General features: G+C 49.3%; 1 protein-coding gene across 4 annotated transcripts in view; it reads right to left on the bottom strand.

Moving 5' to 3' along the window:
* Positions 1-20,866, bottom strand: part of Gnao1 (G protein subunit alpha o1) — a 175,094-nt gene that overhangs the window by 77,504 nt on the left and 76,724 nt on the right. For all 4 annotated transcript variants that reach the window (XR_004386116.1, XM_032888088.1, XM_032888090.1 and 1 more), the window contains exon 3: positions 10,696-10,837. Coding sequence is in view for 3 of the 4 variants with exons in the window: in XM_032888088.1 (XP_032743979.1) it covers positions 10,696-10,837 (142 nt within the window). In the remaining variant the exon portion in view is untranslated. The remainder of the gene's footprint in view (positions 1-10,695; positions 10,838-20,866) is intronic.

Here is a 20,866-nt window from a genome sequence, read left to right as displayed (position 1 = left end):
CATGGAATATGGGGGTGGTGAGGTGGGGCACCAGGGTAACAACAGGCTTTTCTGGAGCTCTTAGGGGGAGCTGGCATTGCGTGTAGCCATTGACGTGTTAACTCATTTTAGCCAGGGCCATCCTGTGCTAGGTGCCATTGTCCCTTCTGCTTTTAGAACGAGAGAGAAGCTCAGCTATGTGGTAAGCTCCGAGTACCAAGGGAGCAAGTGGCAGGCAGGGCCAGGACTCCCAGCCATGTTACCTGGTTTGGAAGTCTGGCTCTAGCCCTGCTGGATGACCTTACCACTCCCAGGAGCTCTAAAATAAGGCTCATCTTGGTGGCACCAGCTGGCTCTGACAGGCTGGGAAAGACCCCAGTCCCTTGCTAACTGCCCATCTCCCCCCTTTATTTCCACCCTTCCCACTGCCCCTTCATTATCCCCCGTGGGACGGAAGGTGTGGCCAGCGGAATGGGAGGTGGGCTGACTGTCCATGTACTCTGTCACTTGGGCCCCTGGCCGTCCACCATGGGAACAGGAATCTAGTGTAAGTCATGTACAGACTAGAATCTTGGCTGGCCTTCCGTCACCCCGTGGATCCCTCTCCACACAGAGGTACAGCTATCAGGGCCGAAGTCAAGGGAAGACTTAAGGTGGCCTATTATGGCTTCCTCAGCATCCACTTCTGCTCTGTCTCTTATTGTCTTGGTTTTCCTATGAGAAATTCACTCTTGTCCTAGGAACCCCTCAGCCAATCAGAATCCTATCCCTTGGTCACAGTGGTTGATTCATCACTGGGGCTCATTATTAATTGGGCCGATGAGATGGTAGAGACCCAGGTCCTGTGGAGAACTCAGGGGGGAGATGGCTTAGGACAACTGCTGCAGCCGGCTTCCTGACTGGTGGGGAACACTGTCGTGGACGGTGACCTACAGTCAGAGAGGATCCAGGGGAATCAAGGGTCCCTGCAGCATCACTCCGGGACCTAATCATTGGCCAGCTGACTGTCGTTCTTGTTTTACTCTTGTGGTTCTGAGAACCAAACCCAGGGCTCTTGGCTGTGAGGGAAGCCATGAACCACGGCGCTGCATCCCCGCTCTCCAGAGGACTGCTTTTTATTTTAATAGCCCAGTTTGACTGCGCTGTCAATCGTGTACAAGCAGAGCATCCTAACTCACCACGAGAGGTTTCCGGGAGTAGATGCGGACCGTGGCTGGCTCCCAGCAGACAAAGCAGAGGGGGAGATGTTGAGGAACCAGGAGTAGGAGAACACAAACAGCTGTGGGTGTGAGTTGTGGGAGGTGAGGTGCACACTGCTTCTCCCTTCAAGGATGGATGCTGTTGCCTTGGGTCTATGCTTTCCTGGACGGCATCACTGGGAGGAGGCGAAACACTTAGGAAGCAAGGCCTTATGGGTAGCCCTTGCATTACTGGAGACAGCCTAGCCCCTTCTTTGTCTTCTATAAAGAGTTATTATCTTATGTGTCTGGGTGTTTTGCCTGCATGTATGTATATTTGTATACTATGTTTCCTGTTCCTTGCAGGCCAGGAGGGGGCATTGGCTTCCCCGGGACTGGAGTTACAGAAGATTGTGAGTCAACATGTGGGCATTAGGAATCGAACCCAAATCTCCTGAAAGAGCAGCAAATGCTCTTAACCACTGAGCCATCTCCCCAGCCCCGAGTCCCCTTTTAAGATAGGGTCTCACTGCTGTCTTGGAACTCAAAGAGATCATCTTGCCTCCTGAGTGTTGGAGTTAGAAGTGTGTCACCACACCCAGACTTTTGGTTCCTCTTGTTTCCCAACTCAGGATATAAATTTCCTTTTTGTATTTCTCACCTTTAACGTTTCTCACATGCACCGGCAGACTAAAGCTCTGTGACTATCTGATCTTGGTTTGGATGCTCTAAATCTATGAGCCAAAATAAACTCTTTTTCTTGTAAATTAATTTCATCAGGTACTTCGCTGGAGTGACAGAAAGCTACGTATACAATCCCACCTTGTGCGAAACATTGCAAAGCCCTTACATACACTTAATGGGGTCTCCGCACTAGGTTAGGTGGGACAGATACCCCTGGGGCTATCTACCGTCAGGAACCTCTGATTATGGCCTCATCCACATGATTCTGCAACCTCGAGGAAACGCAGTGCATTTCATTCCCTGGGACTCATCAACAATTCAAAATGTGCCCTATGGCTCCTTAACAGGCTCCTGTGTGTCCAGGAAGGACCAGCCCATTTACAGAGGAGCATGGACCAATAGGGGCAAAGACCAAATAAAGCTTGAGCTATAGCCCCAGACAGACTTCTTGGGGAGAACTGTTACAATGTTCACCATACGCTCCAGCCTGTGACCCACTCTAAGATCATGTGGCCAGCACGACCACTGCTAGTCAATTATTGGTAAATCCTATGCTTACTCTGTAGGGAACATAACCTTATTCCATTCCATTTGGGGAGGGGTCTCAAGAATTTGCAGTAAAAATACATCAAATGTTACGACCTCATTTTTCAAGTTCATAATTTCATAATATCCCAGGAACTTCTAAATATGGCCTTGGCTAGGCAGGATCTCTCTGCAGGTCACATCTTCTTCTAAGGCTGTGGGGTCTTTTGGAAGCTTGCCAACTTAAAGTCAATTCTGAGCCCAAAGGAGATACCCTGGGTACTCCCTTGCCAAAGACAAGGTCCTCCTGTGGCAATGTTAGGGGGGATGGGGTCTCTCAGACACTGGAGGGGCACTCAGCTGGCCTGATGATTGGAATTTTGATTCTCATTCTTGTAAACTACTTTCATAAACCATCAGATGAGACCAAGTGGGGCTGGGTGGAGTGGAGGGGTGTGAAAATGAGGCAGGGAGAGAGCGGGAGGAGGGGGGCAGGCAGGCATTATGGCTTGTGGTTGGTTCTTATTTACTGTTTGTCAAAGCTTCACTTTTTCTTCTTGTTAAAAAATATGCCTGCCTACAGTCACCTACCACCTAGAGATTTATAGTGGCCCCTGGTCTATCCCTCAGCCTCGAACAGTCATTCCCTCTGCATGCCATGGCACAGAAGCCAGGCATGGCAAACTAAGAGACTGGACACTGGCTGGGGGCTTGGCAGTAGCCAGGGAACCCAGTGTGTGGGAGAAGGGTGAGACGAGGGTACCAGGCCTGTGCTGTGGGCAGTTTGGGCTCCGGGATTTACCTGCCACCCAGATGTTTCCTTGTCTATGATGCCTCTTGGGACAACATTCTAGCTTCTGAGGTGATGTGGGAAAGCAAAGGCAGGAAACGAAGAGACCTGGACTCACCTCTGTCAGCAGCCTGATGATCCACTATCGTTCCTTGCCTTTGGCTACCGTTTCCCCGCTGACTTGTTTTTATTTAATCCCTGGTTTGCATGGGCACCTGCTGGCTGCTACCTTTCCTCCTTTGTGTGAAATCTAGGAGCAATTTACTCAAGAGAAGGGGCTGCCACTGCAGCTGAGGTCTCTTGCATCTCAGCAATGGCAAGTCTTCCCTCTGCTGCCTGCTCAGCGACTTGGAGAGCAGGTCCACCCCAGCCTGCTGCTTGGAGAGCAGGTCCACCCGAGCCTGCTGCTTGGAGAGCAGGTCCACCCCAGCCTGCTGCTTGGAGAGCAGGTCCACCCCAGCCTGCTGCTTGGGCAAAGGCTCAGGGCAGGAAGGAAGAGGACGTCTGTGTTAACTGTATTTTTATTTTTGCCCCCAGGAGTTTAAATCTTCAGAATGTTGTACGACCACTCAGCTTGGACTCCTACAGGAATGTCTTTTGCCTCTGATCCTGGCCCTCAATCCTCAAGTACACAGTCAGACTCCAGGGTCAAAGTGCCTTCCCGTCAAGTGTTCTCAACACCTGGCTTATGGGATAGGGAATTCGGCAACATTTTATCAAGTTCAGGAAACTACAGGTCAGACACAAGACTTTCTTTTTAGCCCCAGGTCTTACATTTGTTGCTGGGAAGGATCATCCACTGGGCACTGTTTTCTCACTAACATGCCAGTCTTGCAAGACGTAGACTTATCCCCACCCGCTCCCTGTTTCTTCCCATGTCTCTCTCTGTGATAGACGGCCAATACTGGCCAGGGCAATGGAAACACCAACAGAAAAGGTACACCTCCCATCTATGCCACTGCTTGGTCATGTTGTCCTCTTCCTGGACTGGCTGTCCCCATCACAGCCTAATCTACACTGGAAATCATGACCCTAACATCCCCTAACTTCCTGGAGCACCTACTACGTGCTGATCTCAGATCAGCAGTAGGCTTAAGCAGATCTTATACACACTGAGTCCCCTAATCTACAGACGATCCCACGATTCGGTGTCTATAGTCTTCATTACCATCACCCAGTGTGTTACTGAGACAGGAGGCCTCTTTCTGCTTTCTCCCCGCAGGAAGTAGAGTTGGGATTTGGTTAGGGTAGCATTCCAGAGCCCCTGCCCCACCATGCCTCCCATGACCGCACCATGTACTGCCGTGTCTGTCTCTGTTCTAACCCACCACTGCATGAATGCCCAGTTAGAAGAACAAACGGAGAAACCCATAAAGCCACTCCAGCCTTCACTTGGCCGGTGAGGGAACCAAGAAGGCATGAAAAGCAGCCTTCGCTGTTGACTTCCTGGACCCACGGTCTGGCTGTGGAGCTATGGAAAGCATGAAGCAGAGGGTTGGAGGCAGCTGTGAGTACAGCTGAGAGAGACAGGCCAGAAGGCACTGCTATTCCTTACAGTGGTTTTTCCCTATAGGGGAGATTGGTAGCAGGCCCTAAGCAGTGGATGCCTCCCTCAAAAGAGGAGCTCAGGGCCTGACCCGGCCATATAATGTGTGGAGCAGGCTGATCCAGCTGCATGAGTCCTGGGCATGAGCAGGGCAGGATCTCACCTGCAAACAAGATCGGGCTCCTATCTTTGTATCCATCTCTGATGACTCACGCACTGTTCTCCGAGTACATACTAAGTATTTGTGAATGAGGGAAAACGAGGTCTTAAGTGGGCTGAGAAGCTGGAAGGAACTGCACGAGTGTGCAGGGCCCCTCTGGTCTGGTCACGGCTGCCACATGTTTTATTAAGCAAGTCTCTTCTGTTTGGGACGGATGGCATATTTAGTCACATGTGTAAAAGGGAGTCCCAGGAGGCGATGGTCTTGGGTGGAGGAGTTTCTAACTGTTAATCTGAGCTGGACATGCTGTGGTCTGGGCTGGCAGTGCCTCAGGGTCTGGTCTGTGCAGGTATCCCTGCTTCCTCTTGGCCCTCAGTTTGGGGAGAGTACGGGGTCTTTCTCTGTTTCTTCTCACAGCCTCTCCTCAGGTCTGACAACTCGTGCGTGATCTTGGCTGCAGGGAACTCTGCAGAGCCAGCAGACAGCATCCGTAGTTTTATCTGCTGCAGGATTTGTGCAGAGCACGGAGGAATGGGGCTCTGCCGTGGAGACTGCGCCGAGTCTCCAGGTTAAAGGAGTGCGGTCTGAGTTCTACTGAACGACTTAAAACCTCAACCCCTTTCTCACCCAGAGGGTGACATAGGCCTGAACTCTGAGTCTGCCTCCCCTAAGAGCCGCCATTGCGCTGGAGTAGGGGGGAGGCACTGGTGGGGCAAACGTCCTGACAGTGATTCCAGCCCCCACTGAGCCTCAGTCCTGATTAGGTCATTGACCTCCAGTAGCAAATCCCAAGCCGGGAGCCTCCATTTGTGACCAAGAGAACCTGAGACATGGCCTTACCTAGTCCTCACTAGACTTCCGTGAGGATAGTTCCTCACTAATTTTTAATCAATAAAATTAATAAATTTAAACAAATAGCGAAAAGAGTAGCTGCGCTGAAGCTTTTCTGAGCTTGGCAGGCGCTATCTATGCACAGATGTGGGGTCTCCTCCACTCCTGTGGCGGTCAGTGGAGCTGGCTTAGGGTTGCACAGATCAAACTGTGGGAGTTGGAGGGGTCAAGAAGCTTTTCCAGGCCAGGCTGGTGCTACAGCTGGCATCTGAATCCAAAACCCATTATTTCTAGGGTCAGGCATTAAGTTAGATGTGTATTCTGTTCTTGGGTAATACAATTATGGAAAACCAACACATGTGCAGATATTGTTTAAAGAAGAAAATGACATCATGTCCACTCATTCATGACATTTCTTTGTTCCCGAACTGGTGGAGGGGGCAGGACCTCTCCCCCATCACCAGAGTCACAGACAATGCCCCACCACAAAAGTCAGATGAACAAGGAAACAGAATGGATTCAACCAAATAAGTGGCAGAGGAGTGTTCAGAAGCGAAGGCTAAGACGTGTGGCGTGGGAGGTGTATCCTTTACGTCTCGGCACAATGCACAGCTGTGTAGAACAGGACTGGACAAAGGGCGTGGTCCGGTGTACGAGTGACTGAGGGGCAAACTCGCCACTGCCTGTTTGGGTTCTTTTACCACTGAAACAAAGGTTACAGGGCCTATCAGACTACACTATCAGACATGGTAGTTTAGAGACTTTAATTGTAAGGATCCCTCACACAGCAAGAGAAGCTTATGGCCAGCCTTGGGGAAGAGGTTCTGGCCTCTCTGACGAGTAGAGAGCTAGAGAGGCGGACAGAGACCTCACCCTGGAGGCTCTTGCTTTGTCTTTTCTTTCAGCTTCTGTTGTCTGCATTGTTGTCTCCTTTCTATTGCCCGTACACAAAACACATGCTTTATATCTGTTTACATGTGAGCACATGCATGGGGCAAAATTTACTAACATGAGATCAGTCAGTCAAAATGAGCCTTCAAACTCTGTCACTGTCCCGTCTCCCCATCCTCTCTTCCACAGCTGGCTCAGGCCAGAGCAGGGCTGAGCTGGAGAAAAGAGAGCTGGGAAATCTCAACTGGAAAGTTGAAGACAATTTGTACCAGAGAGATGGGTGGAGGGGGAGGTAGGGGAAAAGGAACAGGGGGAGGTGGGGGACACTGAGAACGTGAGGATGTGGAGCAAGGGAGATAGATGGTAGAGAGGGGGCCTTACGACCAGACAGAGGGGAGAAGAAAGCCGAGGGAGGGAATCCAAACAGAGAAGGGCAAAGGCGGCCTGAGGATGGGGTAGAGAAGATGGCCTCTGGTTAGACAGACGTCAGGAAGACAAGAACGAAAGCAGGAGAAAGGCAGTGGGTGTTGTTTTTTGGTTCCCCTTCCAAATTCTTTTATGGATTAAAAAAAAAAAATGGATAGGACTTTGCTGCGTTGCCCTGGGTAGTCTCAGATTACTGTGTGCCTGCTTCAGTTCCCCAAGTGCTAGGACTGTGTGCCAGTCCTGGCTTAGGAGCTCTTTCGCCTGGCTGCCCTGAGCCTGTGTGTTTACGTGAGCCTTTGCCTTGGACTGTAGTCTTGTTAGGTAAGCATGCCTCTCTGTACACATCCATGCTTCATACAGAAGGACCCTGGGCACGTCACTCTGACGCTTTCTGCTCTCTCTCTCTCTCTCTCTCTCTCTCTCTCTCTCTCTCTCTCTCTCCCTTTCCACTAATAAAATGACAGCAGTAGCAACCACTGCTAGGTGGTTGTTAGGCTAACATTAAACAGTATTCCTTAAATAACGAGGCGCATCATTTAACACACATCCCAGAAGATAAAATGCAGAAGCCTCTGCTATCCTGGAGCCAACAATTCCCGGAGCTCCTATGCTTTGACTCCGCCCCTCTCCTTGCTGATCACTGTGCTGAAGCTCTTGGTTCTGAAAGCAGACTACCCAGCAGCCTTTTCTCTCTCTGCCTCTGGCTGAGTCGCTGCTCCATGCTGGTCACCCGAGTGCTTGGTTCTCAGTCTTTATTTTTGCCCAGTGTCAAGGCATCACCAAGGCCACCAGGCCATCCGTTCCTCTTGTCGCTACACCTCATGCACCTTTCATTTTAGACTGCTCACCTGACCCCAGGTCTCGTGCGTATTCTGTTGCCACAGCTTTCAGAGACATTTCCCTCTTCGGCAGCTCTTTGATGATGCCACCCTATGCCTGCCATCCGTAGTGTCTGCCATCCCACTACACCCCCTCTCTTTCTAGCACAGTCTATCAATGTTTGCTTCCTACCAGCAGGATGAAACCACACTCACTGGCTAGCGTCCAGGGCTCACCAAATCTGGCTTACCTGTACTTCCAACTCTCTCACCCTTGCCTACCCTACGCTCTAACCACATTCCTCCCTCTGCCAGCCAAATCTCCTTTGGTCATTATTAGCTACTTCCTGAACTCAGGGCTGATTGGATGCTTCAGCCTCACCTCCCTCCACGGTCACCTTTCAAACCATACCTAGGCATCAGGCACTGTAGTCTTTCCTAAGAAGCCTCCTTTGACTATCTCAAGAAAATGGGGTCACTTAGACAGGGAAAAATGAGGCAGACCTCAAAGTAGCCAGAGGTTAAGGTATAGCTGTACTATAGCGGGGCATCATATTACCCTCAAGGTAAAGAAACAAGACCACTCCAGACCACTGGGGTAACATGGCTGATCATAGTGGTCTTTGCCTCATTTTATTGGCATCTCCATAATATCAGCCTGGAAAGCTTGCCTGTTTGTACTATGCAGGTGACACCATGTCACATATGGAGGACATATAAGGACAGAAAACAGGAGAAACCTAACTGGAAAAATCCCATCCCATCCTCTGCCCCTGCCCCATGCCATTCAACTCAGGAATAATCTTCCCCTCCATTATTCATCGTAAGACGCACTACCCAACACTCGACAGCGCGATCTCCGAGAAGCCTGATTCCCACCTGGAGTATGTGCCTCTGCCCTGTAGTGAAGTGTTCTCCCTGCTGCTCACTGGGTTCGCCTGGTCTCTGAATTCTTGCTCTGGCAGTGCTGGGAGTCTAGCTCTCAGTCAGGCCCCTCTACCTTTGCAGCCTACCCAGCTTTGACCACATGTAACAGAAGTCACGCTCAAGAGCTCGTTCATCCCGTCTCCCCAAGAAGACGGCCAGCTCCTCAAAGCCTAGTCAACAGCCTTTGAACCGATACAACGCTTCCCATAAGGCTACACACAGGCACTGTACACACTGGGATGTGTCATATGACCATTTTGGGATACGATTCCAGGCACTCCCCTTCTCTTAGAATGGGGAGAGGAAGAATACAATTCCATTCAAGACTTTTTTGCTGACCTACTATGCTCTGGGTACAGTAAACATGGGCTCAGCACAGTCCTGGCAGGCAGCAGCGCTCTGCGGGTGACGGCTATTTTCGTGCCCGCAGTTCAATGGCCACGAGGATGAAGAGGACATTGCGTTCCTCACCAGTTGCTGCACCACTGTCATGGTTTGTATGTGCTCAGCCCAGGGAGTGGCACTATTAGGAGGTGTGGCCCTGTGTGTCACTGGGCGTGGGCTTTAAGACCCTTAGCTGCCTGGGAGCCAGTGTTCTGCTAGCAGCCTTCAGAGGAAGATGGAGAACTCTCAGCTCCTCCTGCACCATGGCTGCCTGGATGCTGCCATGTTCCCACCTTGATGATAATAGACTGAACCTCTGAACCTGTGAGCCAGCCCCAACTAAATGTTGTCCTTAGAAGAGTTGCCTTGGTCATGGTGTCTGTTCACAGCAGTAAAACCCTAAGCCAACCACTTACGCACACTGCCCTCGGGTACTTTCTACTCATCAGCTTTCTCTGAACACGGTTCCCTTTGTGCACGCTCCTGCACGCACAGAGAGTGCTGACATAAGCGAGCCTGAGAGGCAGTTACCTTTACTCCCCCTTTCACTTCCACATACCTTGGTCTCCCACTGGAGAAGAACCTGCGATAAATACACTGCCAGCTTCCTGTCCTGCCTCTGGGGAGCAGCAGATGGATGGGCTCTGCCAGAACCCTGCTGCCCACCCTAGGCTGGTATAGACACTGTGTCAGCCACCCATTACCCCAGGCCCTGGAGGTACCATCCTGAGCTGAGGTGACTGCCCTGTGGAATGAGGATTTGTGCATAACATATCAAATTTTACATGCAAAGCTATCTGACACAGATGATTTGTCAGACTTTGAGAAGGCCAGGATAGCTTTTGTCTGTGAGGCGGGGAAATGTGTATCAGTCAAGTCACCAGAGACTAAGCTCCCTACTCAGAGACTGTGACGCAGGCCAGCTGCTCTGAGGCCTCCAGCTGCTCCATGCGTGGGGGTGGGAAGCAAAGTCCAGCTTTAGGGGAGAGCTCTCAGGTTGTTCTTACACCTCCTTCACACCATCCTCATTTCACGTTGTTCAGGAGGCTTTTCCACAGTAGCTGTTTGTAGTTTAGCCTTGTGGTGGATGCAAACAGTTGCAAATAAAAGGCTTTTATATGCTTTTCAGAGAACAGTGCTTGATCGGAAGGCTCTCTGCAGGGAGGAGGGCCTCACACCTCCCAGGAGAGGCAGAAGGCACACCCATTGGTGTGAAGAGTGAGTGGCAATTCCAACTGATGCCTCCTTCCTACGAGGTGAGGACAGCTCTCCTCAGCAGTGAAGATGGCACCTAGCAAAGCGGGTCAGACATCTCCTCAGAGTTGTGCTGACTCAAAGCATCTCTCTCTTCTCATCTACAGAGCAGACTAGGAATGGTTTGGCTTTTGCTCATCCTGGTGAGAATGACCTATCACAAAAGTCCCTGCATTTGCCAGGGATTGGTAAAATGGCCTGGGCTGGTGGCCACTGCCTTCTCTCCCACATGGAGCACAACCTCCCCTAGTCACGATCAGGAGGAGGGAGCAGAGTCACAAGGCCTCTCTTGCTATGCCTACCTTCCTCTCCTTGTCACCATACTCCACGCCCAGAGTATCCATGGCCCGCACAATGGCTGCCAGAGACTGGATGGTGTTGCTGTAGACGACAGGCTTGTACTGCTTTACGTCTTCTCCAGAGAAGCCATCTTCATGGATGATCCTGGAGGGAAAACCATAAACAACATGCGATGAGCGCAGTGTCCTCACCTAATATGGACAACACAGGGTTTGGAGGCCCCAGCGCAAGTTCTGCCTTTGCTGAGGGAGAACTGGGAGAGCCAGGTCCTATGGAAACGGATTACTGAGATGCTCTACAGGTGCTGTGAAATCTAAAAATCTAAAAAACAAAGCAAAATGAAAACCCATTCACCTGCGTTACTGAGTACCCATAGTCTAGAACCTTCATATTCTATATACAGGGAAGAGGAGCCGAGGACCCTTGAAAGTGCCTGCAACTGGAGCAGCAAACGCCAACTGCTCACCATGCTGGCTGCTGGTTACTTAGGGACAGTGCAGGGCCTGGACTCGTGTTCACACAGAGGGCATTCCTGAAGAACCCTGAAAACACTGAGCAAGCGAAAGATACAATCTCAGCCTCTCAAACAAACCCCAGCCCTCCCCTGCTATGGATCAAACCCAGGATCCGATGGATGTACTTGCCAGGAGAGGACAGGTCTCCAAGGGGAGGGCAGCCATGCCTACAGCTCACTCACAGGGCTTTTAATGGAAGTAGGGTGATGCCTGGCTTAAATGAACAACCGTCCTAGCCTGTGCACATGTGTAAGATACACACCATCAGAAAAGCCAGCAGAGGGCATTGCCGTACTCTTAGCTGGTATTAGGTAGGCACCCTGTTCTGCTGGATCTTAATGGTCGACAGAGTCCACACAGGGGACATCACAGGGCAGAGGCAGTGTGAATGGCACATGCTCATTGCTGACAAGTATGCAGGAAAGAGGAAATCACATACAGACTGCGAGAATATTCTTAAAATGGAAGTAAAGGAGAAATGAGCACAGTTTAAGGACAGCATCAGAGGCTCTTTGTGCTTTGATGGACTGTGTGAACTCTTTGGGGGCCATCTTTCCAGAACAGGAATCATTACCATGTGTAGCATATTCAGGCTTTAGCATGAGAGCCGAGCCCTCTATGTCATCAAAGCACGTCCATACCTTCCTCACCTCCTCTCTGTCTACAAGAACACCACGGACAGATATCTTGCAGACAGCTTTGTTGGGATTCACTTCATATACCACACAGTCTGCTTGATTAAAGCATGAAGCTCAATATTTGCTTTAGTAAATTTCAGAGATTCGGCGACCACAACTGTGTCCTAACTGTAGAGCATTTTATTCCCTTCCCCAGGCTACCCTGTGCCCATCACCAGTCACTCTGCAGATCTGACTTCAATCCTAAACCACCACCAATCTACATCATTTCTAAAAATTTGCATAATTTGGAGAGTCCACATAAATAAGATTATATGATGTGTGTGTGTGAGAGAGAGAGAGAGAGAGAGAGAGTCTGTGTGTGTGTGTGTGTGTGAGAGAGAGAGAGAGAGAGAGAGAGAGACAGAGAGAGTCTGTGTGTGTGTGTGTGTGTGTGTGAGAGACAGAGACACAAGAGTGTGTGTGTGTATGTGAAAGAGAGACAGAGAGAGACAGAGAGAGACACACAGGTGTGTGTGTGTGTGTGTGTGTGTGTGTGTGTGTGTGTGTGTGTGTGTGACTGGTTCTGTCATTTAACAAGTCTTTTCAACAGAAGTTAAGAGCACTGACTGCTCTTCCAGAGGTCCTGATTTCAATTCCCAGCAACCACGTGGTAGCTCACAGCCTTCTGCAATGAGGTCTAGGGCCCTTTTCTGATCTGGTGCGTCTGAGGACAGCAATGGTGTACTCACATACACAAGATAAATAAAATCTTTTTAAAAAGTTTTTTCAAGATATGCCCATGTTATAGCATGTCTCATTAACTCATTCTTTTTTAGTGAGGAACAATATTCATTCCTTTGTATGGACCTGCTAGCATTGAGTTATTCAGTCATCAGTTGGTTGACAGACAATAACTCCTGTGGCAAAGTGAGAGTGAGTGCTGGCTGGGGGTCTCAGTCTGAGTTTCTTTCAGAAGCAGAGCCCAGTGACTCTGTGGACAGCTTGTGGGTTTGATTGGCACTAAGTCTGATGCTGTGTTTGTTTGTTTTGATTTTTTGGTTTGTTTTGAATTTAACAAAAGCTTCTTTTTAATTTACAAGATTTGTTTTTATGAGTGTTCGCCTGCATGCATGTAAGTGTGCCACCTATGTGTCTTGTGCCCCCACAGGTCAAAAGACAGGATCGAACCCCTTGGAACTGGAGTCACAGGCATTGTGGGTGCTGAGAAGGGAACCTGATGACCACTGAGCCATCTTTCCAGATCCTGCAAAATCCTCTCGATGGAGCAACAGTCAAACAGCCCGCAAGTTTGTGACCCCAGAGAGTCCCCCAGAGAAACACTAGCACTCCCAGTGGAACTGGAGAAGTGGAGGGGACACGTGGACACTGGCTGTGCAGGTGGCTTGTGGACTACAGTCACCGGTCACACAGCACAGGCTGGGGAAGCCAGGGACACCACAGGGCTCATGGACCACAGGGAGGGATTAACGTGAGACTGCAGAGAGAGGGAGGGTTCTTGGCGTCTTTTCAGAGTCCCTGAGGGTCTTTGGCTGAACAGATGAGACTCCACAGCTCCATAGGAAGAGCACCAAAGAGAGCACGTGCTCCAGAGGCCTCGGAGGCTGGACGCTTACAGCACTTCTCCAAGCCAGGAGACGAACTGCTGAAAAGTCAGAGTACAGTCCCCGGGGACTGCTGGAGCCTGCAGCAGGGACAGCAGAGGCCACAGCAACTAGGCTAAGCTGGCTCTCATGGCTCCCTGAGGTCCTCCTGACACACTAGAAAGAAAGCCTAAGAAATCTAGCTGCCCATAGCCAACTTAGCTACCCCTGGAAATAGCAGAATAAAGACAACAACCTTTAAATGGGGTGGCACTCAGTAGAGTGACGCCCAATACCACCTTCCAGGGGGAAAATCCTGGCTCTGCAGGTGAGCAGGGAGGTGCGGCTCTCAACCAAGAGAAGCATCAATTAACAGAAATGGAGTGGAGGAGATATGGATGACAGAATTAACTCGGTATTGCAAAAATAAAATATTTTAAGACATCAAAGAAGATTGTGAGTACAATTCAGAGAGAAATAGAAGATACAGGAAATGGACATTAATGGAAGTAAAAGTTGTCCTAGGTAAAATCAATGATGGATCAGACATCAGAAGATTGCCCAAACTGAAGACAAGGCAACACAACTATTCAAATGGAGGCAGAGAGAGAAAGAGCTAAAAGAGTTTGTAATGCCAAACTTCCAGTAATGCAAAGGATTAGGGGTGGGGATGCAGAAGGATGCGTCTAGACAACCGTCACGTGACTCAGAGGTAAATTAAAGCGTGCGAGATACACGTGGGCATTTAAGAGCAAACACTGACAACTGTAAGAGAAGGCACTGGGCACCCAGACTCCAACCTCAGGACCCTCAGGCGGCTGTGCTGACCTGAGAGATGCTGGCCTTCGGTGTGATGTGCTCCCCCAGACTTCACTTCTGAACCCTGGTCTACCACTCACCTGGGGATGCTCTTCAGACCCCTGCTCCCCATAAGATCCTATAACTGAATGTAGGGTTATGGCAAATTTGATAATAGGAAAAGCTTTCTGAACAAACAGTGACTAAGAATTAATGGAAAATTAAATGCGTAAGGAACCTGAGGTGATTTGAGGGTGCTCACCATCCTGTGGGCTGCAACTTCACTGCAACACCAGCTGAGTGCACAATGGGAGCATGTACGCTGCGCTCAAGATAAAGCCACATGACCACAACAAATGTCCCCTGAATATCATGGTTCACAATATGACTATTGTGTGTCAGGAAGTGTGGTGTTTTTATTGTACTTAAGAAGTTTTCTACTCATATAGAGCACAATAACCTAATTTTCCTACCAACATTCCTCAACAGGTATAGTACAATTTATATTATAAGATATATTAGTCTATTCTTGGTTTGTTCTGCAGTAGAATATTTGATTTTAAAATTTTCCATTTGTGATACTAACTTTGGTTTGATTAAAAAACATATCATTTAATTGGTTTTGGCTTGGCATTAGGACAGAGTTTCTAGACTTGCCCCACACATACTTCTGCCCTCATGGACTGCATTTATACTGTTTTATATAAGTGTTACATATATGTTATATATACTGCTATATATTTATATTACGTGAAGCAGCACTCTCAACACCGATGATTATGAAATCAAAATACTCAACAGTGATAGACTCCTACAGTATCAAATACAGCCCAAGATCTAATTCTGTATGAATAAAGATAAGCACTCATATCTCATTAATATCCAAACTTGTTTTAATCTTTAATAAATGGCAAAAATATACGTATACCAAAGAGTTATCTTAAAATAACCCTTTAAAATATTTTACCATTTTAACATTTAATTACCACTAAATGCTTGATTTGTTTATTTATATTATATATTCACACACTTGGGGTCACATAAAAATTTCTCTGGCAAAGATGTTGCATGGGGAAAAAACCGAGAAAACCTTTCTTTCGATCCCTGGCTGGCCAAGGGACTCCTTTTCCCACTATCGTTTTCCAAACTCACCTACTGAGGTAGGAAGGCTGGGTTCTCATTATATCCGTTTAGCAAAAGAAACCGAGGCTGGGAGTTTCACCATTGACTCAGTCTCTCTCAGCAGATCAGTTAGAGTCAAGGCCAGACAGAAGCCAGGTGTCCAAGCTGACAGGCTTTCCGACCACATCTGCCCCATCCCCAGAACACAGATTATTGCCTATCAGGTGCCATCCTGGTTTCTGGGGTGGCCCAAGAGAAAAATGTTAGAAAGGATGCAATTTGGGTCAAGGGTCAAAAGTCACGAGTAGTACCCCTGGAACTTGTCACACTGGCAAATATTTGCTTAAACTTGGCTTCAAGGGGCAAAGTTTCACAGCATCTTCAAGCGGAGAGTTGGAAGCACCACTTGGCACAAGAATATGTGGTCTCCACAAGACAGCAGGGAAGGGGTCTGCAGTGCCACGCTCATCTTTCTCACGCCATCCTCCTCTTCTCTCTCTTTTGGAGTTTAGGCTGACATCTTTGTGAATATTAAATAAGGTCCCTTTATCTTCTATCTCCTCACATCAATCCAGTGAGGCCGAACGGCAGTGGCAGCAGCTGATGTGCCAGCCAAGCTGCTCCCACACTGCCTGTCGCTGAGGGTCTGTGTCATCCCTGGTAAATGACCTCACTGAACAGCTTGTTTCCTCGTTGGCAAGTTGTTCTGAGTAATAAGATGGGTGTGGTCGAGCAAGCCAGACTGATGGAGGATCAGGAGTTCAAGGCCAGCCTAGACTATAAGAGACCCTGATTCCAAAATACGAAAACAAAAACCCAAGGGAAAAAGAGAGACTACAGGGAAGACGCTCCAAATGGCAGCCAGTAGGAGTGAGTAGTGGTCTCATTCTAAAGTGCAGCTTCTCTCACTGCTGGCCCAGAGCAGCCCGAGTTTGAGGGTTGTCAGTCAATGATAAATGTTCCACCTGCTGCCTTGCTTCTAGTCTTCAAAGCAGCCCCAGGCTTGATAAAAATCACCAGCTCCTCTCTACAGACAAGGTTAGGCCACTTCCCAGAGCCCATACTGCTGGTTACTGGCATCTGAGGTCCTGTTCGTGACCTGTGGGCAGACGGTGAGAGGCAGGGCTGCTTCAAGCCAGGCCCTCACCTCCAGGTTCCTGAGGCCCCAGTGTGCACGCACGTACATGGTGTGTGTACGCACGCACACATGACTGCAGTGCCTGTCTAATGTTCCGAGGGCCTGGAAAGGGAAGTTGGCTCCTCCGAGTCCTGAGGGGTATACCCCAGGGGAGTTCGGTCACATGGGATGGCTCTTGCCTGGATCTTGGAGACTAGGATTTGGAAAGCAGAAGAAAGGCTCCATGCGGCTTGTAGCAACAGCCAGTAGAGCCACATCCTGCAGAAGCCTTTGATGGAATTGCTGAGCGAACGCACAGAACCAAGTCTCGGTGACGTCATGTGAATCCCTAACCCAGCCATGCCAGAAGCTAATGCTATCCCGGCCCCTCAGACCGACACCAGCCAAAATAGTCCTTACTTTTGCACAATCTAATGTGACCTGAGCTTCAGTCACTCATCCAAGTCATGACTAAAATGTTCTATATTTGATAACAATAATCTCAGATTACCTCTCAGCATACTTGTCGTTGAGTCTTTTCTACCCTGGCTGTTGATATCTTGTTTTGCCCACCTGTCCCCTCCTCCTCAGAGTTCCTGGCACAGGGATGGTGAAGGTGGAGACACCACTCCTTGAGCTCTGTGTACACAGACGTACAAGGTGTGTCCCACCACAGAGAGCATAGGCAAGCCTGCTTGTGTGCCTGTGTGTTAGGTCACATCTTTTTTTTTTTTTTTACCTGCAGAGCCAGGGTATCAAATGGAGGTCAAGTTATTTCTCACAGTGTCCACCTAAAACCCAGGACTCTGAGGAGCCGTTCTGGGTCACCAAGTCAGAAGAGCCAGGGGAAGGAGGATTCTGACCAGACAAGGTTGACTGCAGCCTGAATATTCAACTGTGGATCCTCACAACCCTGCTAAGGAGGTGATCTTGAGGGAGAGGAATGGTCAGGGGTTGACCACAGCAGGTGACCAGTGTCCAGTCAGTGATGGGTCCCACCCCACCCCCAACTCTTTTTGATGCCTTGGGGATTCTGTAGGAGGCCCAGACCTGGCTCTCCTTCCTCTCAGCCGGTTGCTTTTAGCTGCAGGAAGACTGCTGGGCACAGACACCTTATATGGTCACAGAACCACAGGCTTGGGAGCAGGAAGGGACCTCACACGCTCTTCTGGCCCGGCAGCCTTTCTTGCACCACGGGCTCCTTCTGAGACTGTGACAAATGCACCAGCGCAGGCTCGTCCTCCATCTGTGGAGGTCTGTGAGCACCTGATGAAACGCTGTGGGAAGCCAACTCCAGCAATGGTAACGGAGTTGGCTCTTTTCCCCCGCCTCACCATCCCCTGCTACAAGCGTGAATGATTTAGACTGGGGGATGGTGGCGCCAGGCACTAGCCGTGTGATGGGATGACTTCCCATAACTGCTGGCTGTCAACTGTTCTCATTGTGCTGTGTTCAGGGCCCAGAGAGCGGCTGCACGGGCAGGAGAGCAATAGCCCAAGTGACTGCTGGTACATTTGGCACACAGAGGTCATCCTGTTACTGTCCTCCAGGGGAAAGGACATGAGGCTGGTCCTAAGAGGAGGGTGTCTATGAGGTGCGCCTTTGAGTGTGTCTGTGAGGGCGTTCCCTGACAGGTTAGCTGAGGAGGTAATGCCTCAGGAGCTGGGGTCACATACTAATTAAAGAGGAAAAGATTAGGGCCAGCAGAGCTTCCTCTGTCTCTGTTCCTGGTTGGCCATGGAGGACCAAGGCTCTTCCTCAGCTGTGCCTTCCTCTCCTTGATGAACTGCACTGCTCTCAGTGAAGTAAAATAAACCAAACCGTCCTCCTTTAAAACTGTCTTTTGTCTGGTATTTGGCCACAGTCACGAGAGAAGTAACTCACAGAGGTGAGCCCCGGAGGATCTCCACCAGCCAGGAAGAAGACAAGAAAAGGCCGAGAACTCCAGTTGGAGAGGGGGATGGGCTGGAGTGGGGACTCTGCCTAGTTATCAAGCGGCCATCTTGGGAGAACGTATAGGTTGAGTCATGTTAATGCTCTGGTGTTGTCTGAGCAGGAAAGCTGCCTCAGAAGACATTTGTCTGGGAACGGCTTTGCTTCAGTGATAATGGTTTCCAGTCACCACTGGCCTGACTGACCCAATCAACAGTGTGACTGCAACTCTGGAGTCATGGACCTCTTAGGTAGCCAGCGACAATCCTGGCCTCATACAACACACATGCAAGTAAACAGTGAACAGGAAGCCCTTAGCACAGGGGGGCTCCACAACGCCCATTAAAACACAGAGATGAAAATACTACTAGGTATGGTGCAGTGGGTGCCCTGTCAGCCACACTAACGCACTAGGTGTATGTTGGGGGAGGGGCATGGAAGCTGTGGTGAGGAGGGAGGGGATGGATAGGCTGGAGCAACAGAATGGAGCAGTCGTCAGTTTTGGTGGCAGCGGTCAGTGACTTGGTATTGTCATCTTTCTGTTTGCTTCATTCTTAAAATGTGCATGGGGTGTCATTGTCTAATTTTTAAAAGATTTATTAATATTAATATTAATATTATTATTATTAGCACATGTATGTGGGTGGGACACATGCACCACAACACACATGCAGAGGTCAGAACAACCTAAGGGAGTCAATCCCTCCTTCCACCTTTATGGGTTCCAGGGACTGACTGAGGCCCTCCAGGTCTGTGCAGCACGTGTCTTTACCCCGAGTCACCTCACTGACCTGCAACACACTATTTCCAATGAGAATCAGTTACTCTATGATTAACACTGTGACCATGTTGAGGAGACAAGATAAGAAGAGTAAAGCGTCGTCAGCAGGGGTCTCCTGACCTGATTGTTTGGGCTTGGCTTGCTATGAGGCCCTCCTGTACTGCCAGGCCCATGGGGCCAGTTCCTTGCCTTCTGGGGACTCAGAGTAGATGTCAAAATAAGGCTAATAACAAAATCATTTAGGAAATAGTGTCCAAGGACAGTGGACAGGCACAAGTATCATCTATGTGAGCTGCCACGTAACAGCCACTGCCCTAACCCTCAGAAAGCCATTTGCCTGCCTCCTTTGCAGCTAAGAGTGGCCACATGATCTAGTTCAGGCCAATAAGACAAAAGAGGAATGTTTAGATATGTCTCTAACAAAAGCATTCTACTTCCTGGTCCCAAAACAAATGTCTTTGTGAATACTTCCCCCTACTTTTCCCATTGGCCTTCCTCCCCCTTCCCACAGGGTTCCTCTCCAACAGACATTTCTGGCTTTCTGCCTTTGTATGTAGTGTAAGGAGTCAACAGAAGGTTGCAGAGACACCATGGTCAGATGCTAAATGTCACCACTATGGGAATGGAAGATCAAAGGGGCATAGGGAGTCCACCATGACTTGCTGAACTGACATCTAAACCTTTATAAAGACAAGACAGTTCATGCTTTCACCACGATGCCCTCTTCCTGGGCCACATGTGGGGAACTGTGACTTAAAGATAAATCCATGCCTATAGGGACACAGTTGGTGTGTGAAAGAGCAGGGACTAAATCCTCAGAGGCCTTTCTATTGTGCTGCAGGTCTCTGATGGCCTTGGAGCTGAGGATGATGGGAGATCCCATGTGAGAAAAACATGGACCCATCTGCAAAACAGAAAGACTCTCTTGACTTGACAGGTCCAAGGCTTTGGGGGAGCAAGACATTCTATACTCACGACCATTAATCCATCCCCTAGGTTACTTTCACGGATTGTTTGAGTCCCTAATATGTGCCAGATAAGATATCATCGTTGAGGATTCAAAGTAAGCTAACAGGCAGAGTCCCTGCACTCACGAAGACCTTATTCTAGTGGGAGGTAGAAGATGAACAGGAATTTAAAACGTAAAGGTAAGGAGAAAGAATAACCAGAAGGTTCATACCCTGGGTAGGGCCCTACCTGGAGCAGTGCTGACAGAATCTGGAGCTGGCTGGGCTGGGAGTAGCACTCCAGATACAGTAGGTGTGTGTAGTAATTAGCTACAGACAAACCTGTACCCAAACAAAGCTAGACCTCTAGTCTTGCCTCAGCAGCCATGATCCTGTAGTACTGTAGATCCTGGCCTCAGCTGAATGGCATCCTGGGAACTAGATGATAACCCTTGACTACAGAGATAGGCTTGAAGACTAATCAATGCCTGGGCAGAGGTTTGATGCCTGTGTTTTGCAAAGCAACTATGCCATGGCCTTGACTTCTGACTCTCAGCACCCAGAAGAACAAAGCCTGGAGATCCCAATGGAAGTCAGATCTTCATTCTTCTCCAGGCACAAGAGCTAGTTCTCAACTGTAGAGCCAGGGACACCCCAAGATCACCATCTTCTCCGCTTCACTGTGAGAGTCTTCCCTCCTCACTCAAGGGGCCATCTGAGTATGCTAGCTGAAGTTCAGA

Source organism: Rattus rattus, chromosome 17 (assembly GCF_011064425.1).
Source record: "Rattus rattus isolate New Zealand chromosome 17, Rrattus_CSIRO_v1, whole genome shotgun sequence".
Lineage (NCBI taxonomy): Eukaryota > Metazoa > Chordata > Mammalia > Rodentia > Muridae > Rattus > Rattus rattus.
Note: the sequence above shows the minus strand (reverse complement) of the source record. Positions and strands in the feature narration are given on the sequence as shown.